At 55.5% G+C, this 15,208-nt stretch overlaps 1 protein-coding gene across 6 annotated transcripts in view; it reads right to left on the bottom strand.

Moving 5' to 3' along the window:
- INPP5A (inositol polyphosphate-5-phosphatase A) overlaps window positions 1-15,208 on the bottom strand; it is a 172,918-nt gene that overhangs the window by 63,186 nt on the left and 94,524 nt on the right. For all 6 annotated transcript variants that reach the window (XM_045040897.1, XM_019814035.3, XM_019814033.3 and 3 more), the window contains one exon: window positions 4,511-4,574. In XM_045040897.1, the coding sequence (XP_044896832.1) occupies window positions 4,511-4,574 (64 nt within the window). The remainder of the gene's footprint in view (window positions 1-4,510; window positions 4,575-15,208) is intronic.

Raw genomic sequence — 15,208 nt, 5'->3', positions numbered from 1 at the left:
CACTCCACGTCTCGGTTTGAGCGCTCGGGTTTGCACACGGTCTTGCTGACGTGCACCACCAACTTTGGCTAATTATTACCTCAGTGATTCCCTGGCTTTACTTCTGTCAGTTCTGAACTTTTGACACACGTATTTTGGGATTTTTCCGGCCACCTTTCTGTTATTGATTTCCAGTTAAATTCCACTGTGGCCCCAGAGTATACTTTGTGTGATTTCTGTTCTTTTAAATTTGCTCAGGAGTGTTTTATGGCCCAGAATGCGGCCTATCCTGGTGAATGTTCCAGGTGAACTTGAGAAGAATGTACGTTCTGCTGTTGTCGGATAGAATATTCTATAAGTGTCCATCAGACCCAGGTGATCGATGGTGCTGTTGAGTTGGACTATGCCCTTACCACTTCTCTGCCTTGCCGGGTCTGTCCATCTCCGGTGGGGGGCACCGGAGGCCTCAACTCTAACCGTGGATTCATCCATTTCTCCTTGACGTTCTGTCAGTTTTTGCCTCTTGTGTGGCGACGGTCTGTTGTTAGGTGCGTCCACATTAAGAACTGTTATGTCTTTAAAGAATTGACCCCTTTATCGTTAAGCGGTAAATGGCTTTGTTCCTCCCCAGTGACTCTCCCTGCTCTGAAGTCTGCGGTGTCTGAGATTAAGACCGCTGGCCCAGTGCTCTTCTTGGCCAGTGTCAGTGCCATCTCTCTCTCTCCATCTCTCTCCTTTTAATCCGCACGTGTGTACCCATCTTACGCGGGTTCCCGGCAGACAACACACGCTTGGGTATCATCTTGTTAACCACTCTGACGGTTTGTCTTGTAATTGGTGCGTCGGCACTGCTAACGTCTAAGGTGATTCTGGACACGGTAGGACACTCGGTGCCGGTAACTTTTCCCTCTGTTGCCTTCGTTTCCTGTCTTTCTTGTCTCCCCCGCTTCCTGCCTTCTTTGGTTTAGTTGAGCATTTCATCCGGTTCCACTCTCTCTCTTCTGTCAGCATGTCCACCGTATTTCATTTTGAAAGTTTTCAGTTGCCACAGTTCGCGATACACATTTACGGCTGGGCCGGGTCTGCTTTCACGGAGGCTCGTATCCCTCCACAGAGAGCCCGCGTTCCCCGTGCAGAGCCCTGGCCTGTCCCCACCCCTCCTGACGGCACTGCTACTCATCCCTCGTCCGTAAGCTGCAGAGTCACCCAGAACGTTGCTGCTTTGGCGCTCTGTACAAAAGTTCTCTGTCAGACTAAGGATAACAACAAATACGATGTCACCCCCATTTACTCCTCTCTCGCGCTCTGCCCCCTTCGTGTGGATCTGCAGGCACCGTTTTTCTTTTATCAAATAACTGTTAACATTTTTTTTAAGGCAGGTCTGCTGGAGACAAATTCCCTCGACTTGGGTTTGAGAAAGTCTATTTTTCTTTAAACTTTGAAGGATAATTTTGCTAGCCACGGAATTCTAGATTTTTTCCTCCCAACGATAAAAATATTTCACACTGCTCTATTTGCTTCGCGGTTTCTGAAAAGAAGTCCAATGCAAATCTTGTCCTCGCTCCTTTCTAGGTCACCCCTACCCACCCCTGATTCTTTCAACGTCTTTCCGTCATCTCCGGCTTTCTGTCGCTCCAGAAGGACCCGCTTGGGGCGGATTTCGGGTGCTTAGCCTGCTCGGTCACCTAGAACTCTCTGGATCTGCCGCTTGGTGTCCATGATCAGTGGTGTAAAATCCTGGGCCGTTACTTCAAATATTCCCTCCGTTCCTTTCCCCGCCGCCGCCCCTCAGTGCACGCGTCCCACGGCGCTCGGACATCTTGCTCTGCTTTCGTGTTGTGTTTTTCTCCCACTTTTCAGTTTGGAAGGTTTTCTACCACACTCTTCTGGCCGGCTGGCTCTGTCTACAGCCGTGTCCAGGCCGACGAGCCTGGCAAAGGCCTGGTGCGTTTCTGTTACGGCGGCGTCCTTCATTCTGAGCTGTTCCCGTGGATTTGTGGTTTCCGTCTTGACTCGCGCGGCCGTCTGCGTGCACGCCGTCCGTTCTGCCACGGGCGCCACCGGCGTGTGAACTGCAGCCATCCACGCTTCCGGGTCAGACAGCTCCACACGGAGCCACACCCCGGTCTGGCTCCGACGCGAGCCTGCTCTCTGCACGCCGGACCTCCTGTCCGTCAGCTCAGTTTCTAGCTTTGGGTGGAGGGCAAAACGTGAATAACTGGGAAAAGGAACTGAGAAGACAGGTCTTCAACGCGAGGCGTTGTGCTGATCTGGAGAGGAGCCGGGCTGTGTTTCCCGCGAGGGCTCAGAGGCTGAGCCCTCCTCCCGCGTCCCGTTGTGGCCCCCCTGTCGTCTCTGTGCTCTTGCCGGGGACACGCTGCAGGCCTCCGCCGCACCGCGTCGCGGTGACGGGCGCTGCGGCTGGGTGCAGGGACACTGTCCCGCAGCCCCATGACCCCGCCTCGGTCCTTCAGCCAGCGTGAGCCCTGGCTGAAACCTCGGCACACGCTTCCTAGCACCGCGGCCCCTCGGGCCCCGCAGCGAGGCCACCTCCCTCCACCAGGCCGGTGGGGCTATTCTGGGGAGGGCAGGCCTCTCGGGAAGAACCCAGTGTCCAAACAGCTCCTCCCACGCCCCCCCACCCCCCCGCCCCCAGCAGCACCAGGGGGTTTTTCTCTGATCTTCACCAAGACAACACGGTGAGGCTCCTGCAGGCAAAGCTCACGGAAGTGGGGGGGCTCCGAGGCCGGGCCCCCACGGGCTCTTCTCTCCCAAGCCCCCATCCTGGAGCCTCTGGCCTTCCGCCCCGTCAGCCGCCCCCGCCGGCTCCGGGGTCCCGGTCCGCCCGCCCGGCCCTCCGGTCTGGAGGCGGCACAGGCCCGGCGGCCTGGCTTTGCTGCGGGATCTCAGAGACGCGCCCTCTTGGGTCCGCGCAGGGCCACCCATGCTCGCAGGTGCCAGGCCAGAAAGTGACGTCCCTATCTATCATCCTTCCCACCCACGGCTTCAGGGCGTCCTCGGATTTCTAACTGCTTGTTTGTGAAAATACAGGCTATTCTTAAAGAGTTCATTCAAACTTCTCACAACTTCTACGTTTGCTGTAACTTGACTCAAGGTGTAAGAGTGAACCTTCGAGAGCCAGGGCCACAGTGCAGGGCGGCGGCCCGCCCCACTCCTCTGAGACCAGCACCTGCTCGGAGCGGCAGCAGTGGCACGGCCACGCTGGGCCACCGCTGCGTCCCCAGGGTCCCCACAGCCTCCCGCCACAGACGTGCTCAGGGCATGGCCACTGCCACCATGTCAGCCCTTGTCACTGACGACACAGGGGCCCTCGGGGAAGGTCTGCTGGGGTCACGCGTACGTGTATCTAATGGATGGTTTTGAATAAACCACGGGCCAGCCAGGTAGTTTTGACCCATCTGATTTAGCAATAAAATATGTGTGTAGATGGTCACTCAAAAAAAAAGGAAAAGTTAAATAGATCAGCGACACGTTTGAGCCTGAAGCACAGGCTTAGTAGAAGTGTAACCCGTTCTGCTTCCAGCCCTGCCTGAGCGTGCTGTGTCTGAACACCTCCCCTCTGTGCACTCTCGCCCACGGCCCCGCCGCTTGACGACGTGACACAGTGGTGTCCACGGTCTATCAAGTTCGGGGGACGGTGGCCTCCGGCCCGTCTCTCACCAGGTCTGCGTGGCTTCCCCAGTGGGAAAAGGCAGGTGCTTGTGTTTAGAAAACGGTGTGAAGCATCCTCAGGCAACAGGGCCGGTGAAAAATAGTCCTGCTGGCTGGAATCCTGTTCTTAACATCGATGAAATCACTACTCAAGCAATTTAGAGAAGGCTCTGCTTCTCACTTTCCTGAGAGGTGATCTGTCTCGTAAGTGAGCAAAGATAATGAATCTGGACAAACTGACATAATTAGTCGCTCTCCGTAGTTATCACAACTGCAGTGACATCTCAAATTAATGTGATCTGGCTCAAGAGCATCGTGGAGCCAGAGGACTCACACACAGGTGACACGAAGGGACAGTGCCCAACAGGGCAGGCGCACAGCACCCCAGCCGAGCAGGGCAGACGCTGGGGCGCTCAGGCCAGGGGGACGGCTCACACGTGCTAAGCCACAGAGACAAAGGCTGTGTCTTCGGGAGGCACGTCTCCTCCCCCACTCGGCGCACGGTGTTGGCCCAGACGCACGGGCATTTTTCACTCCGCCGCAAACAGCAGCACTCATCCTTCTCTTTAAAGACAGCACACTCTCCTGCCGTTCTCCACTTTCTCCCATTTGGTACGGACACAGACACAAGACCACTCCCTTCTCCTCTCGACTGCGCTGCAGGAAAGCCAGTGTCACCTACGGGCCCTGCCCAGCAGGGGGATGGGCAGGGCTGGGGTCTGGGGCAGGCCCGCCGCCCGGACCTCAGAGGGGCCAGAAAGCCAGGTTTCCCTGTGAGGTCCCTGGTTCGTGGCTGTGAGCCTCCCACAGGGACACGGGGGTGGGGTGAGCCCTGCCGGAGATCCCAGAAGAGTCTTACCTTTAAAGTCAAACTGGTAGATGTTTTTTAAGGATTCATGAAGAAAATAAAAGCTTCCTAGTGCCTGCGGAGCAAAAAGAGAAGTCAAGTGAATGACCAGCACCGGGAACCATTTGAAAGCGTTGTTAAGTGACGCACAAAAAGCTCTTTTGGACCAGAAACAAAAGTTAACTCATCCGGACTTAATCACGGTCACGGGGAGGAGATGTCAGCCACGTCTGAGGCACAGGGGTGCGCACTCCGGCGCGGTCTCGCCTCTGCTGTGAGCGCCAGAGTCCAGCGGGAAGGGCTCGGGCACCCGCCCCCGGCCTCGGGCACCTGCCTGCCCCCCCATCGGCTGCACTCCACACCCCTCCTCGGCCCGCCCTGCTCCTTGCCCTCCTCCCCTCCTCCTCCACGTGGGGCTGCAACACCATTCCCCCCACAGCTGCCGGGCCCCTGCCCGCCAGGGGCTGACTGTTCTGGGCATCAGGGTCAGTCCTGCTCCCCACGCTTGGGAAGGAGGCAAAGCCACAGAGGCCAGGCTGGGGGTGGGATGACCGGCAAGGGAGGCTCGCACAGCACACCTGACACTAACATTATTTGCTGGTTGTCTAAAATTCGAACTTGACTTGGTTATTTCCTAAACGTGTCTGTGCACGCATATATATGCTTATGTGCATACGTGTGCGAGCAGGAATAACGTATGTGTGCGTGCATATACGTTGAAATGCACACACACCTGTGGACACGTGTAAATGTGCACGCAGCAGGTGTTTGTGTGTGTACGTGTCTATGTGTAGAGGCATATGCATGCGTGTATATGCGTGTGTGTATGAACGTATGCATGTGCACACGCATGTGCGTATCTGTGCACACACACGTGCGGATATGTGTCAGTGCACGTGTACATATGTGCACACATGTGTATTCAGGTAGATACAGATGCAGATGTGCATGTGTGCATGGATATGTATTTTACAGTTTTGCAAAATGTGGCCACCTGAACAAGGGGCCGGGGAGACTTCCAGGCGATAAAACTGCTCTACGACTAGATTACAGCTACAAAACTATGCTTTGCTCAAACCCACCGCACTGGCCCCTAGGAAGGGTGCGTTTCACCGGCTGTACATCGCACCTTTACCACTGTGACTTGCGCAGACGAGCCCCGTCCTCCTAGAGCCCACCCCTCACGGCACAAGATCAAGCAGGGAAAAGAGCCCAGCAGGGCCGTCTGCCCCGAGACTGAACCGAGTGAGAGGCGGGGGCGTGGGCGCCAGGCTGAGGGGCCGGCGGGGGGCGGCACACGGGCGCTGGCCGAGCAGGGACGCCTGGCTGCAGCCAAGGGCGGTCGGGCCGCGGCAGGCAGGGCCTTGCTGGAGGGGAAAAGTGGGGTTCTACTTTTCACTCTGCAGCTCAGTCCCGAAGGGTGAGGGGAAGAGCCGGGGGAGGGTCGGGCAGACAGAGAAGGGCTGGTGTGCAGAAGGCTGAACCAGCAGGACAGTGACACGGGGGTCCCTCAGCCAGATTCCCAACTGCCGGCACCAGCCACACACACCCTGTCTTCTTGTGTACACACACGCACACACACACACACACACACACACACGGACGTACACACAAGTACACACACGCATGGGCGCACAGACGAACACCCAGCACATACGCACACGTACGTGGGTGGGTACATACAGCACACATGGGCACACACGCGGGCACACATGCACAGGGGCACACACACACACGTGGACACACGTACACACGTGCATGCACATGTGGCCAAACCACCCAAAAGCAGCTGCTGCTGACCCTACGACCCTGCATCCTGAACACGGCAGCGCGGGTCCCTTGTAAGAATCTTCTTATGACCACAAAGTGTTACCTCTGCAGAAAAGGGGCAGCGATGCCACAGAGTAACACTATCAAGCCCAGACTGAAGTTCCCAAACTGCCTACAAATCCTTTATCCGCTCCCTTCCCCCCAGCCAGTCCAGCCTGGAGCTCGGAGGGGTGCCTTCCGCACTGAAGGGCCGACTGGTGGGTGCAGAGGGGGAGGGGGAGGGCGCGGTGCAGGCAGCACTCGTCACCCTCTCATCTGGGTGACAGCCTGCTGCAGGGCTCTCCGTGGCCCCCAAACTCGGGGGGCGGGGGGGGGCACCTGCTGGCTCCCACGTGCCTTCCCGAGGACCCGTGGGCAGGACCCTGCCCAGGTCCACAGTTAGTGTGGGGGCAGGGGGTTACAATTGCCGGGCACACGTGCAACCCCCACATGCCCTGACCCCAGCATCCCCCCACCGCACTTCAGCAGCCTTGGAGTTCCAGTTCCTGGGGGTTTCCACATCCCGGGGCTCTATGTTCCAAGCCCTCCCGCCAATGCTGCCTATCCTCAGGCCTTCCCCCAGGGAAGACGCTACGACCGCGGCCTCTGTCAGGCTGGGTCAAAGGGCACACAGGCCCCTGGTCCTCGATGTCGTTGCCGACTCCGCGAGGGACACCTGGGTTCAGAACCACAGCACGGGCCCGCCCACAGAGGCTGCAGGCACCACGCCAGGCGCGCTGCAGGGGGCCCGGCTGTGCCCGGTGCGTGGCCCTGCCCCAGGCCCAGTCCTGGGGGCTGGCGGTCTCCTTCGGCCCAGGAGTCCAAGAGCAGAGAGATGACACCGTCCTCCAGTCCGAGCCCGGAGCTGCCTCACAAGCCTCCCCGACGTGACCCGAAGACAAAATGCGGACACTTCCGGAAGTGCAGGCGACCCTGGGGACCTTCTGAACCGCTCCAGTGGTCACTGCCTGAGGAGCCACAGGGACAGACACGGCAGCCTGGCAAGCAGAGTGGGCGGGAGCAGGGGAGTGCCAGGCTTCGGGCTCCTCCCCAGGGCACAGCAGGCCGCTCGCCGGAGGCCAGACGTACGCAGACTTGCCAGAAACGCAGAGCGGAGGCCTCGTCCCGATCGGGAAGATCCTCTCGAGGCTGCGAGCACATCCGGCCGGGTGCCGGCCGGGGACTCGGGGCCGAGGGGCTCACCACACGCGGCAACCGAGAGGACTGCCCGCCTGCCCCCACCCTGTCGGGCACCCGCCCCGGGTCCGCTCACAGGAGGAGCTGAGGCACCGTGGTGCACGCGCCTGAGGACAGCCAGCCCTGTCTTCTCTTCTGACGACTTGGGCGAAGGCCCCTCCAGGCAGGAGGGACGACAGGACCACGGGCAGCGCGCGGCCCTAGGGAGCACGTGAGCAGGCCTGCATCCCTGGGGGAGCCTCCCTCGCTGTGGCGCCGCATCAGCCCTTGACAGCTGTGCCTCCCTTGATCCAGGAAAGAGCCCTCTGAAAAGCGTAAGCCCGCCAAGGTCACGGCAAACATTTAACTATGACCTTGTTGAATGTGATAAAGCCAATACAATGTTATGAAGTTTACGATAAATAAATGGAAAATAAACGGCCAACACAGGCATAGAAACTGTAATTCATGGAGTCAGAAAATCCATAATTAGCTCTAATGAATATTTAAAGTCAAAGTTCAAGCTAACTTTTTCAACGTTTGACCTACTCTATCAATACGGTTCAGGGCACGCATCTATCACAGGACACGACGACATCAGGACAGAGCGCGCCCGGGCCTGCCAACGGGGGGGGGGGGGGGCGGGGGGAGGCCCCGCACCCGGCGGGCCTTCTGCCCACAGCACCTGTCAGCACTGTGCTTGTCATGTCGGAGAATATTGACTCCTTGCCTGTTTTACTAAAAACAATTAAAATACTTTTTACATATTTATAAACCTGACTGTCAAGGGTGCCTATTAATTCTCCATTAGTGAGACACAGTCCAGTCGATGCTGTATTTCTGCCAGAACAGCAAGCGAAAGGTGGGCGCCCTGGACGGGGTGGGGACGGCCTCCAGGTGCGGCCTGATGGTGCCGCGGCAGAGCCTGGAAAGCCCGGTGCCCGGGGCTCTGCCGCGCAGGGCAGGTGTGGCTGCGCAGGAGACCCCAGCTCCCGTGCTCGGTGGCACGTGGCAGGGGACGCGTCTCCCGGTCGCCGTCCACCTGGGCATTCGTGTGAATCGCGGCCCACGGCTCGGCGGCCGACTCGGGGTGCAGGTGCACGCGCCACAAAGCCAGTTCTCAGCTCAACTGGAGTCTGCTGATGTGATGAATGGTCCCAGCTGGAGCTGAACTGTGAGGGCGGGAACCCCACCCCACCCCGGGAACCCCACCCCACCCCCCACCCCACCCCCCACCAGCACAGCAGACTCAGGGCCGCGACCAGAGCAGCCGGCCTCCACACATCCGGTCAGAAAGCACCAGGGCACTGCAGCCGCCGAGCAGCCTCAAGAGGGCCCGTAGCTGTCGAGTGCTCCCACTTTCCGTGTCGAGTGCTCCCACTTTCCCGGTGGGGCTGCCTCGGGCCTGGGCAGAAGCCGACCAGGAGAGAACACAAAGCGACTCTTACAAAGGCCTCCATCACTTTTTATTTGCAAACAAATCAAACGGCCGGTAATTTATCATTCCGGCAATTAGGTTAGCAGCCAAAGTACACATCATTAACCTGCAGGCCTGCAGCTTCCGGCTCGCTTTTCCATGAAACAGAGAACATTCCTGCCGCCAGATCGACAGCAGCGAGAGCACATGGGAACGCTCTCTTCTTCTGCAGACACTACGGAAGAGCGCCTGGAGAGTGACCCCCGGGGTGACGGCGGCCAAGTCCCGACAGCGCCCTGGGAGTCACCAGGACTCAAGCACTTCTCCCAGGGGACAGGTCGGTGAGGGAGGGGGAAAGGGCCGGGAAGCCAGCTGTGGGGTCTGCACTGGGGCAGGAGCGCACAGGGCGGGATCCCAGCACAGCACAGCTCGGGAAATCCCACCACGGGGAAGGGTGACGGCATTTATCAAAAGTTACGTGGGCTTTGGCGGGTCTCTGCTCCCCCAGGATGGCACATTATGTTGTTTCTATAACTAAAGCGTTTTCAACTCATCTTTTAGTTTTTAAAAAAGTGCTTATTTATCTATTTTGAGAGAGAACAAGTGGTAGGAGGAGGGGGGTGCAGAGAGAGAGGGGGAGAGAGAATCCCAAGCAGACGTCACAAACCCCAGCGCGGGGCTCGAACCCACGAACCGTGAGAACGTGACCTGAGCTGAAACCAAGAGTCAGATGCTCAACTGACTGAGCCACCCGGGCGCCCTTCAACTTGTTATTTTTCAAAATTAGAATAAACGCATCTACGAACGGGAAAAAGAACTTCGTAAGATATCGTTGATAAACCTCTTCAAGTTTACAAAAAAATCGGAGAACCCTAGTTGTTCTAAGCTAGAATCAACAGACTGCAGTGGATCATGGCTGGGAAAGCCTCCTCATCTGGAGAGAGTGACGAACCGTCTTGCGCTCTGTCCACTGTATCCTGGCGCGGGCGGACAACAGGGAGGAAGGACCCCCCACGTGACAGACGTGGCCTCGCCTGCGACAGTGTGGCACGCGGTGAGCGGTAGAAGCCCTCGTAAGGAGGGTAGCCGTGCTCTGAGGATGGCTACACGCGTCCCTCTCTGGGCACAAGGCTTAGACGCCAGAGGGAAGCCTCGCGTGTGCGGCCACCGGGGCAGCACCGGGGTGGGCGCTCGGCTCTCTCGATGCCACCCCCTTGTCCAGGGGGACAGCGATCCCTGAGCACAGAAGACACAAGCTACAGGGAGACGGGTGTGCCCGCTGACAGCCACGCGGACGCACGGAGAAGCTGGAGCCCTCAGGAGGGGCGCACGTGAATGCAGTGGCAACGCTTCCAGAAACACTGATGAACGACCAACAACGAATGCTTCACGTGAAGGCGGGGGAGCAAAATCTGACATATCCCTGTTGGGGGGGGGCCCTATCCAGCAAGGAGAGTAAACACATCATACCCCAAACCTAGATGGGCTTCGTGGTGTCGAGAAAGAAGAGGCTCTGAAAACTCCACATGGCCATGGTAACAAAAACTGAATCCAAAGGAGCTGAAACAAAAAACGTGATGCTAAGATTGTATCGAAAAAGGAATAAAATGGCAAACACAACTTCAGAACAGGGTTGCGTGGGGGGTGGCAGGGTGTGCAGGTGCCCACGGGCACCCGGGGTCAAACGGGGACTGCACAGGCATCTGCTGTCTCCCCAGAAGCGGCCGCCATCTTGAACGGCTATGATCAAGGTCCAAAGACACAGCCCTCAACTTCGTTGATGCCAGCTTACCTACCTTCTCCTCAGAACTTGGTTTTTCTCCATTTAAAGTTGTATTTTACAGATGTTCCCATCGAGACACATAACTTCAGCTTCCTTTTAATGCTGCGTAACGATCCAAGATATAAAAATACTGCAATTTTTATCCATTCTTCTATTAGAAATGAAGACCGTCTCCGATGTTTTCACGATTACAACTGATGCTACGAGTGTGCCCCCATGGCATCCTGGCACACACACGTGCCAGGCACCCACACAAGCTGCCCACGTGTCCTAACTGTGCACGCACACAGAGGACACTGGAGTCTCTGGGTCACAGTGTACTGCACCTTCAGTGCAGGTGTCATCGTGTTGCCCTGACGACCACACGTCCCCAGTATTTCAGGCAGTGGCCGCTGCTCCACACCCTTGCCAACGGTGGCAGCAGCAGACTCCTCTTCCCCAGCCCGACGGTGTGAAATTACACGTCACTGTCGTTTCGACCTGCATTTTCGTTATTCTATCATCGCTGAGCCTCTTTTGAAGATTACTGGCAATTAGATTTCTCTTGTGAACTCCTTGTTCATATCCCTTGTCCACTTTTCTATCTACCTTTCTCTCACTTTATAAGATTTTTAATTTTTGAATATAATTTGGACTTTTTTTAAGTGTTTATTTTTGACAGAGAGAGAGAGAGAGAGAGAGAGAGAGAGAGAGAGAGAATGAGTGGGGGAGGGGCAGAGAGAGAGGGAGACACAGAATCTGAAGCAGGCTCCAGGCTCCAGGCTCCGAGCTGTCAGCACAGAGCCGGACACGGGGCTTCAACTCACGGACCGTGAGATCATGATCTGAGCCAAAGTAGGACACTCAACCGACTGAGCCACCCAGGCACCCCCTAATTTGCAATGTTTTCATCTATTACTTGCATTACAAAGAATTTCTCCCTCTTTAGCTTATCTTTTCTTTTGGCATCTTTAGTTAAATAAAAGTTTTTATTTTTAAAGTAATCAAATTTATCAATATATTCCTTTATGGTTTATGCCTTTACGTCTTACTTGGAAATAGTTCCCTAATCTGATTCCACAATGGTATTCTCTGTATTCTTATGTGAAAGCCTAAGGCTGTGTTTTACCCATTTAAGTTTGTATGGTGACAGAGACTTGTTTATGGGTATGGCTCAAGGTAAAACCCAGCATTACTACATTTTCTGTAGAAACCAATCATCTGGTCTCCCAATAACTTACACCTCTATTTCAACTTTGTGGGGGTCTGTTCATGACTTCTCCACGCTGCCCAACTGGTCTATCTCCAGTAACACATTTACCTTTATCGTACGTCTTCATAGTTACTAACGTAAATGTCTCATTTTATTATTCCTCACAATTGCTTTCGTTATTTTGGGCCCTTTGTATTTCCAGATGAAACCTCAAAATGGCTGCTAGATTACACCCAAGGCATCCTACCGGGGTTGAGATTATAGGCCCACAGATTGGGAATAGGGGGCATTTTTAGGATATTCAGCATTCCTTCCCATAAATATGATACATCTTTAGGCAGATATTTTAAAATCTGAAGTGTTTTAAAACATCTTCTAGGGGCGCCTGGGTGGCTCAGTCGGCTAAGCGTCCGACTTCAGCTCAGGTCACGATCTTGCAGTTCGTGGGTTCAAGCCCCGCGTCAGGCTCTGTGCTGACAGCTCAGAACCTGGAGCCTGTTTCGGATTCTGTGTCACCCTCTCTCTCTGACCATCCCCCGATCATGCTCTATCTCTCTCTGTCTCAAAACTAAATAAACGTTAAAAAAAAATAATAAATAAAAAAAAACATCTTCTAATAAAGTTTTATAATTTTCTCCATAAGGGTCTTGAAGATCTCTTATTAGATTTATTCTTAGTTATCTTTCAGTTTCTGTTGCTATCAGAAAATGTAAGTTCTGAAACCACTGTTGGTTAGAACCGTTTGTCGCCAGGGAACAGGAATGCTACTGGCTGTTGTACATTAATCTTTTATTCAGCAACACTGCTCAGCTTACTTTGAGTTCTAACAATTGTGCACTCTCCCTGATGATCTGTGAGTAAGGACTATTTGTTTCAGTCTGTTTCTTCTCCATAATCTTCACACCTTTTTCTTTCCTTTCTGCTTGTTTCGTCGTGTTGCAGTGCTATGTGGGAAAAAGACACCTGGCTCTGTGCTGAGAACACTGTGTGTAGTGGGAAGGCAGCAGGGGATGTACCTGAATTGTGACTTTCTGATGAATTCAAAGTAGGATATGTAAAAAAGGTAAGGTCAAAGATGCCCCCTTATGAAAGAAACCGGACTGGAGAGTTTTCTGGGAGGAGGAGAATCCAAGAGGAGTGGGATTTGCTGGGAAACACGAAACCAGGATGAATCCGCCAGGCCGATGTGCCTGCTGGTCATGCACACAGGGATGCCGCTCACGCAGGTGGATCATGAGTCTGAAGTTCCGGGCCAACGTGTGAGCAAAAAGGGACATTTCAGCTGCCTGTGAAGATTGATATTAGAAGCGGTGGCAATGCTGCGGGAGAGGGCTGAGCCCTGGGGCATTCTGCCAGCAACGTGCATCGGCCGAGAGAGAAGCGCTGGCGGAGGGGAAGAAGGGACAGATGATCGTGGTCTTTAATTGGCTAAAGCAGTGAATCGCTTTAGGAAATTTAAACACGTTAAGCCAGCCTTGCCTTCTTGGCATCAACCTGGATACTCATGACACATGCCTTCATGCGTTGTTGGATATCTTCCCCACACCGTGTTCAGTTTCGCGGTTTCCAACCTTGTCTCTGTTCTCATCACCCCGGCGAAATGACTCTCTTTAGTGACGTTCCACTCACAAACCCAAAGGACGCTTTTCACGACACAGGTCACTTGCCCTTCCCTCGTCCTTTATTTCCAGGTTTGAGGACTAGCGTCTGTCTCTCTGGACTCTCCTCCTCCTCCAGGTGACGACACACCGGGTCTCCTCGGGACCCCTCTGGAGCCTCTTCCCTCCTCCCTGCTGTGGTGGCCAACCCCCCCCCCCCCACCGTCTTCCAGTTGGCAGCTCCCGCATGCACAGCACTGGGCCTCCCCTTGAAGGCCAGCCTCGTGGGTCAGAACTCGGCCCCCATGTGGACTTCTCATCAGGAGCCGGTCTCTCCCGACTCAGGACATTACTCTGTCACTCACCCTCCCACACCTGGATACCTGCAGCCGCCTCCCCCCCGCCACGTCTCTCCTGCAGTCCCACGCCAGCAGGACCCCTGCTTCCTGCACCCCCACCGCCCCCTCCGCCTCTTCACCCGATGTCAAGGTGACCTGTCAAGAAAAGGCTCTGGCCCCGTCACCCCTCTGCTCTTCGGTGACTGCCAGGACACGGGTCCTCCCGGCTGCCCTTCCACGTTCCCAGGCCCCGGCCCAGCACACAAAGCCCTGACCACACTGGCACCCGGGCCTGGAGCAGGCTGAGGCCTGCCGTCATCGGGGCCTGTGCCTGCTTTGCCTTCCCTGTCTCAGCTTCTTCTCACGTGGCCCCCTGCTGCTGCAGGTCTGCATGGAAAGGCTGCCTCCTCTGAGCAGCCCTCCCAGACTGCGCATGCAGAGCCTTGGCCCAGCAGAGTCCCCCACCCTTCCGCAGGGCCGTCCGCTCTGGCTGCATGCTTGTTTCCTTCTCGCATGTGCCTTCTTTGCCAGCAGTCGGGAAGCTCCCGGTCAGTGTTCTCGGGACCTCTGAGTCCCCAGCTCAACACCTGGCACCGGGCAGGGACTCCACCACTGCTGGTAAAGGGACAGGCGTGGAGACGAGCCTGCGGGACCGCCTGGTGGGTGGTGTGGGAGGGCCCACTCAGGTTCCAAAGGACAGCCTAACGCACACCTCCCAGCGCTTCCAAGAAGTTGAGCGTGGCCGCAAAAAACAACATACTTTTTATCCAAGAGGGAATAAGTCCTTCACGAGAGTGAGCCCGGAATCCTGGTTGTAAAACAATTTAATAGACGGAGTAATAAATCAAGGCAAGGTTACTACAACACTCATTAGATTATAAATAATAATAAATGAAACAAAGCTTTTGTTTAAATCAGCGTAGAGCTTCATTGATCTCTTCCGGTATAACACACTCGCGGACGGCCCATCTAATCGGATGAGGCGGCATTACTGCCCGTTCCACCCGGCATCACCCAGGAGGGGGCCTGTGGGAGCAGGTCGCTGTCAGGACCGGCGCCCTCCCTCTCAAAGCGGCTTTGTAGCCATCTAAAATGAGGGCTGACTCATGTACAGAGTACTAACTTTCCAATTTCAGCTTCTGGGGCTGAACACGAAATGACGGCACAAGGGTGTCCCCCAGTCTGACCCTCGCCACAAGCCCCTCTCCAGGCCGGCCGCCTGCTCCAGAAATGCACGTATAATTTCATTTTGTCTCCCGTCCAACAGCCAGCCTTAGAAGTTAATTAAATTGGTTGTCCATTGTGTTCACCTACTTGCAAAGTTAATGATATTCCGCTCCTGAATTAAAGAGCATTTTATAAAGCTTGCACCACGGGAGCTGGCGTGCTGTATGAGG

This window comes from Felis catus, chromosome D2, assembly GCF_018350175.1.
Source record: "Felis catus isolate Fca126 chromosome D2, F.catus_Fca126_mat1.0, whole genome shotgun sequence".
In the NCBI taxonomy this organism is placed as follows: domain Eukaryota; kingdom Metazoa; phylum Chordata; class Mammalia; order Carnivora; family Felidae; genus Felis; species Felis catus.
Note: the sequence above shows the minus strand (reverse complement) of the source record. Positions and strands in the feature narration are given on the sequence as shown.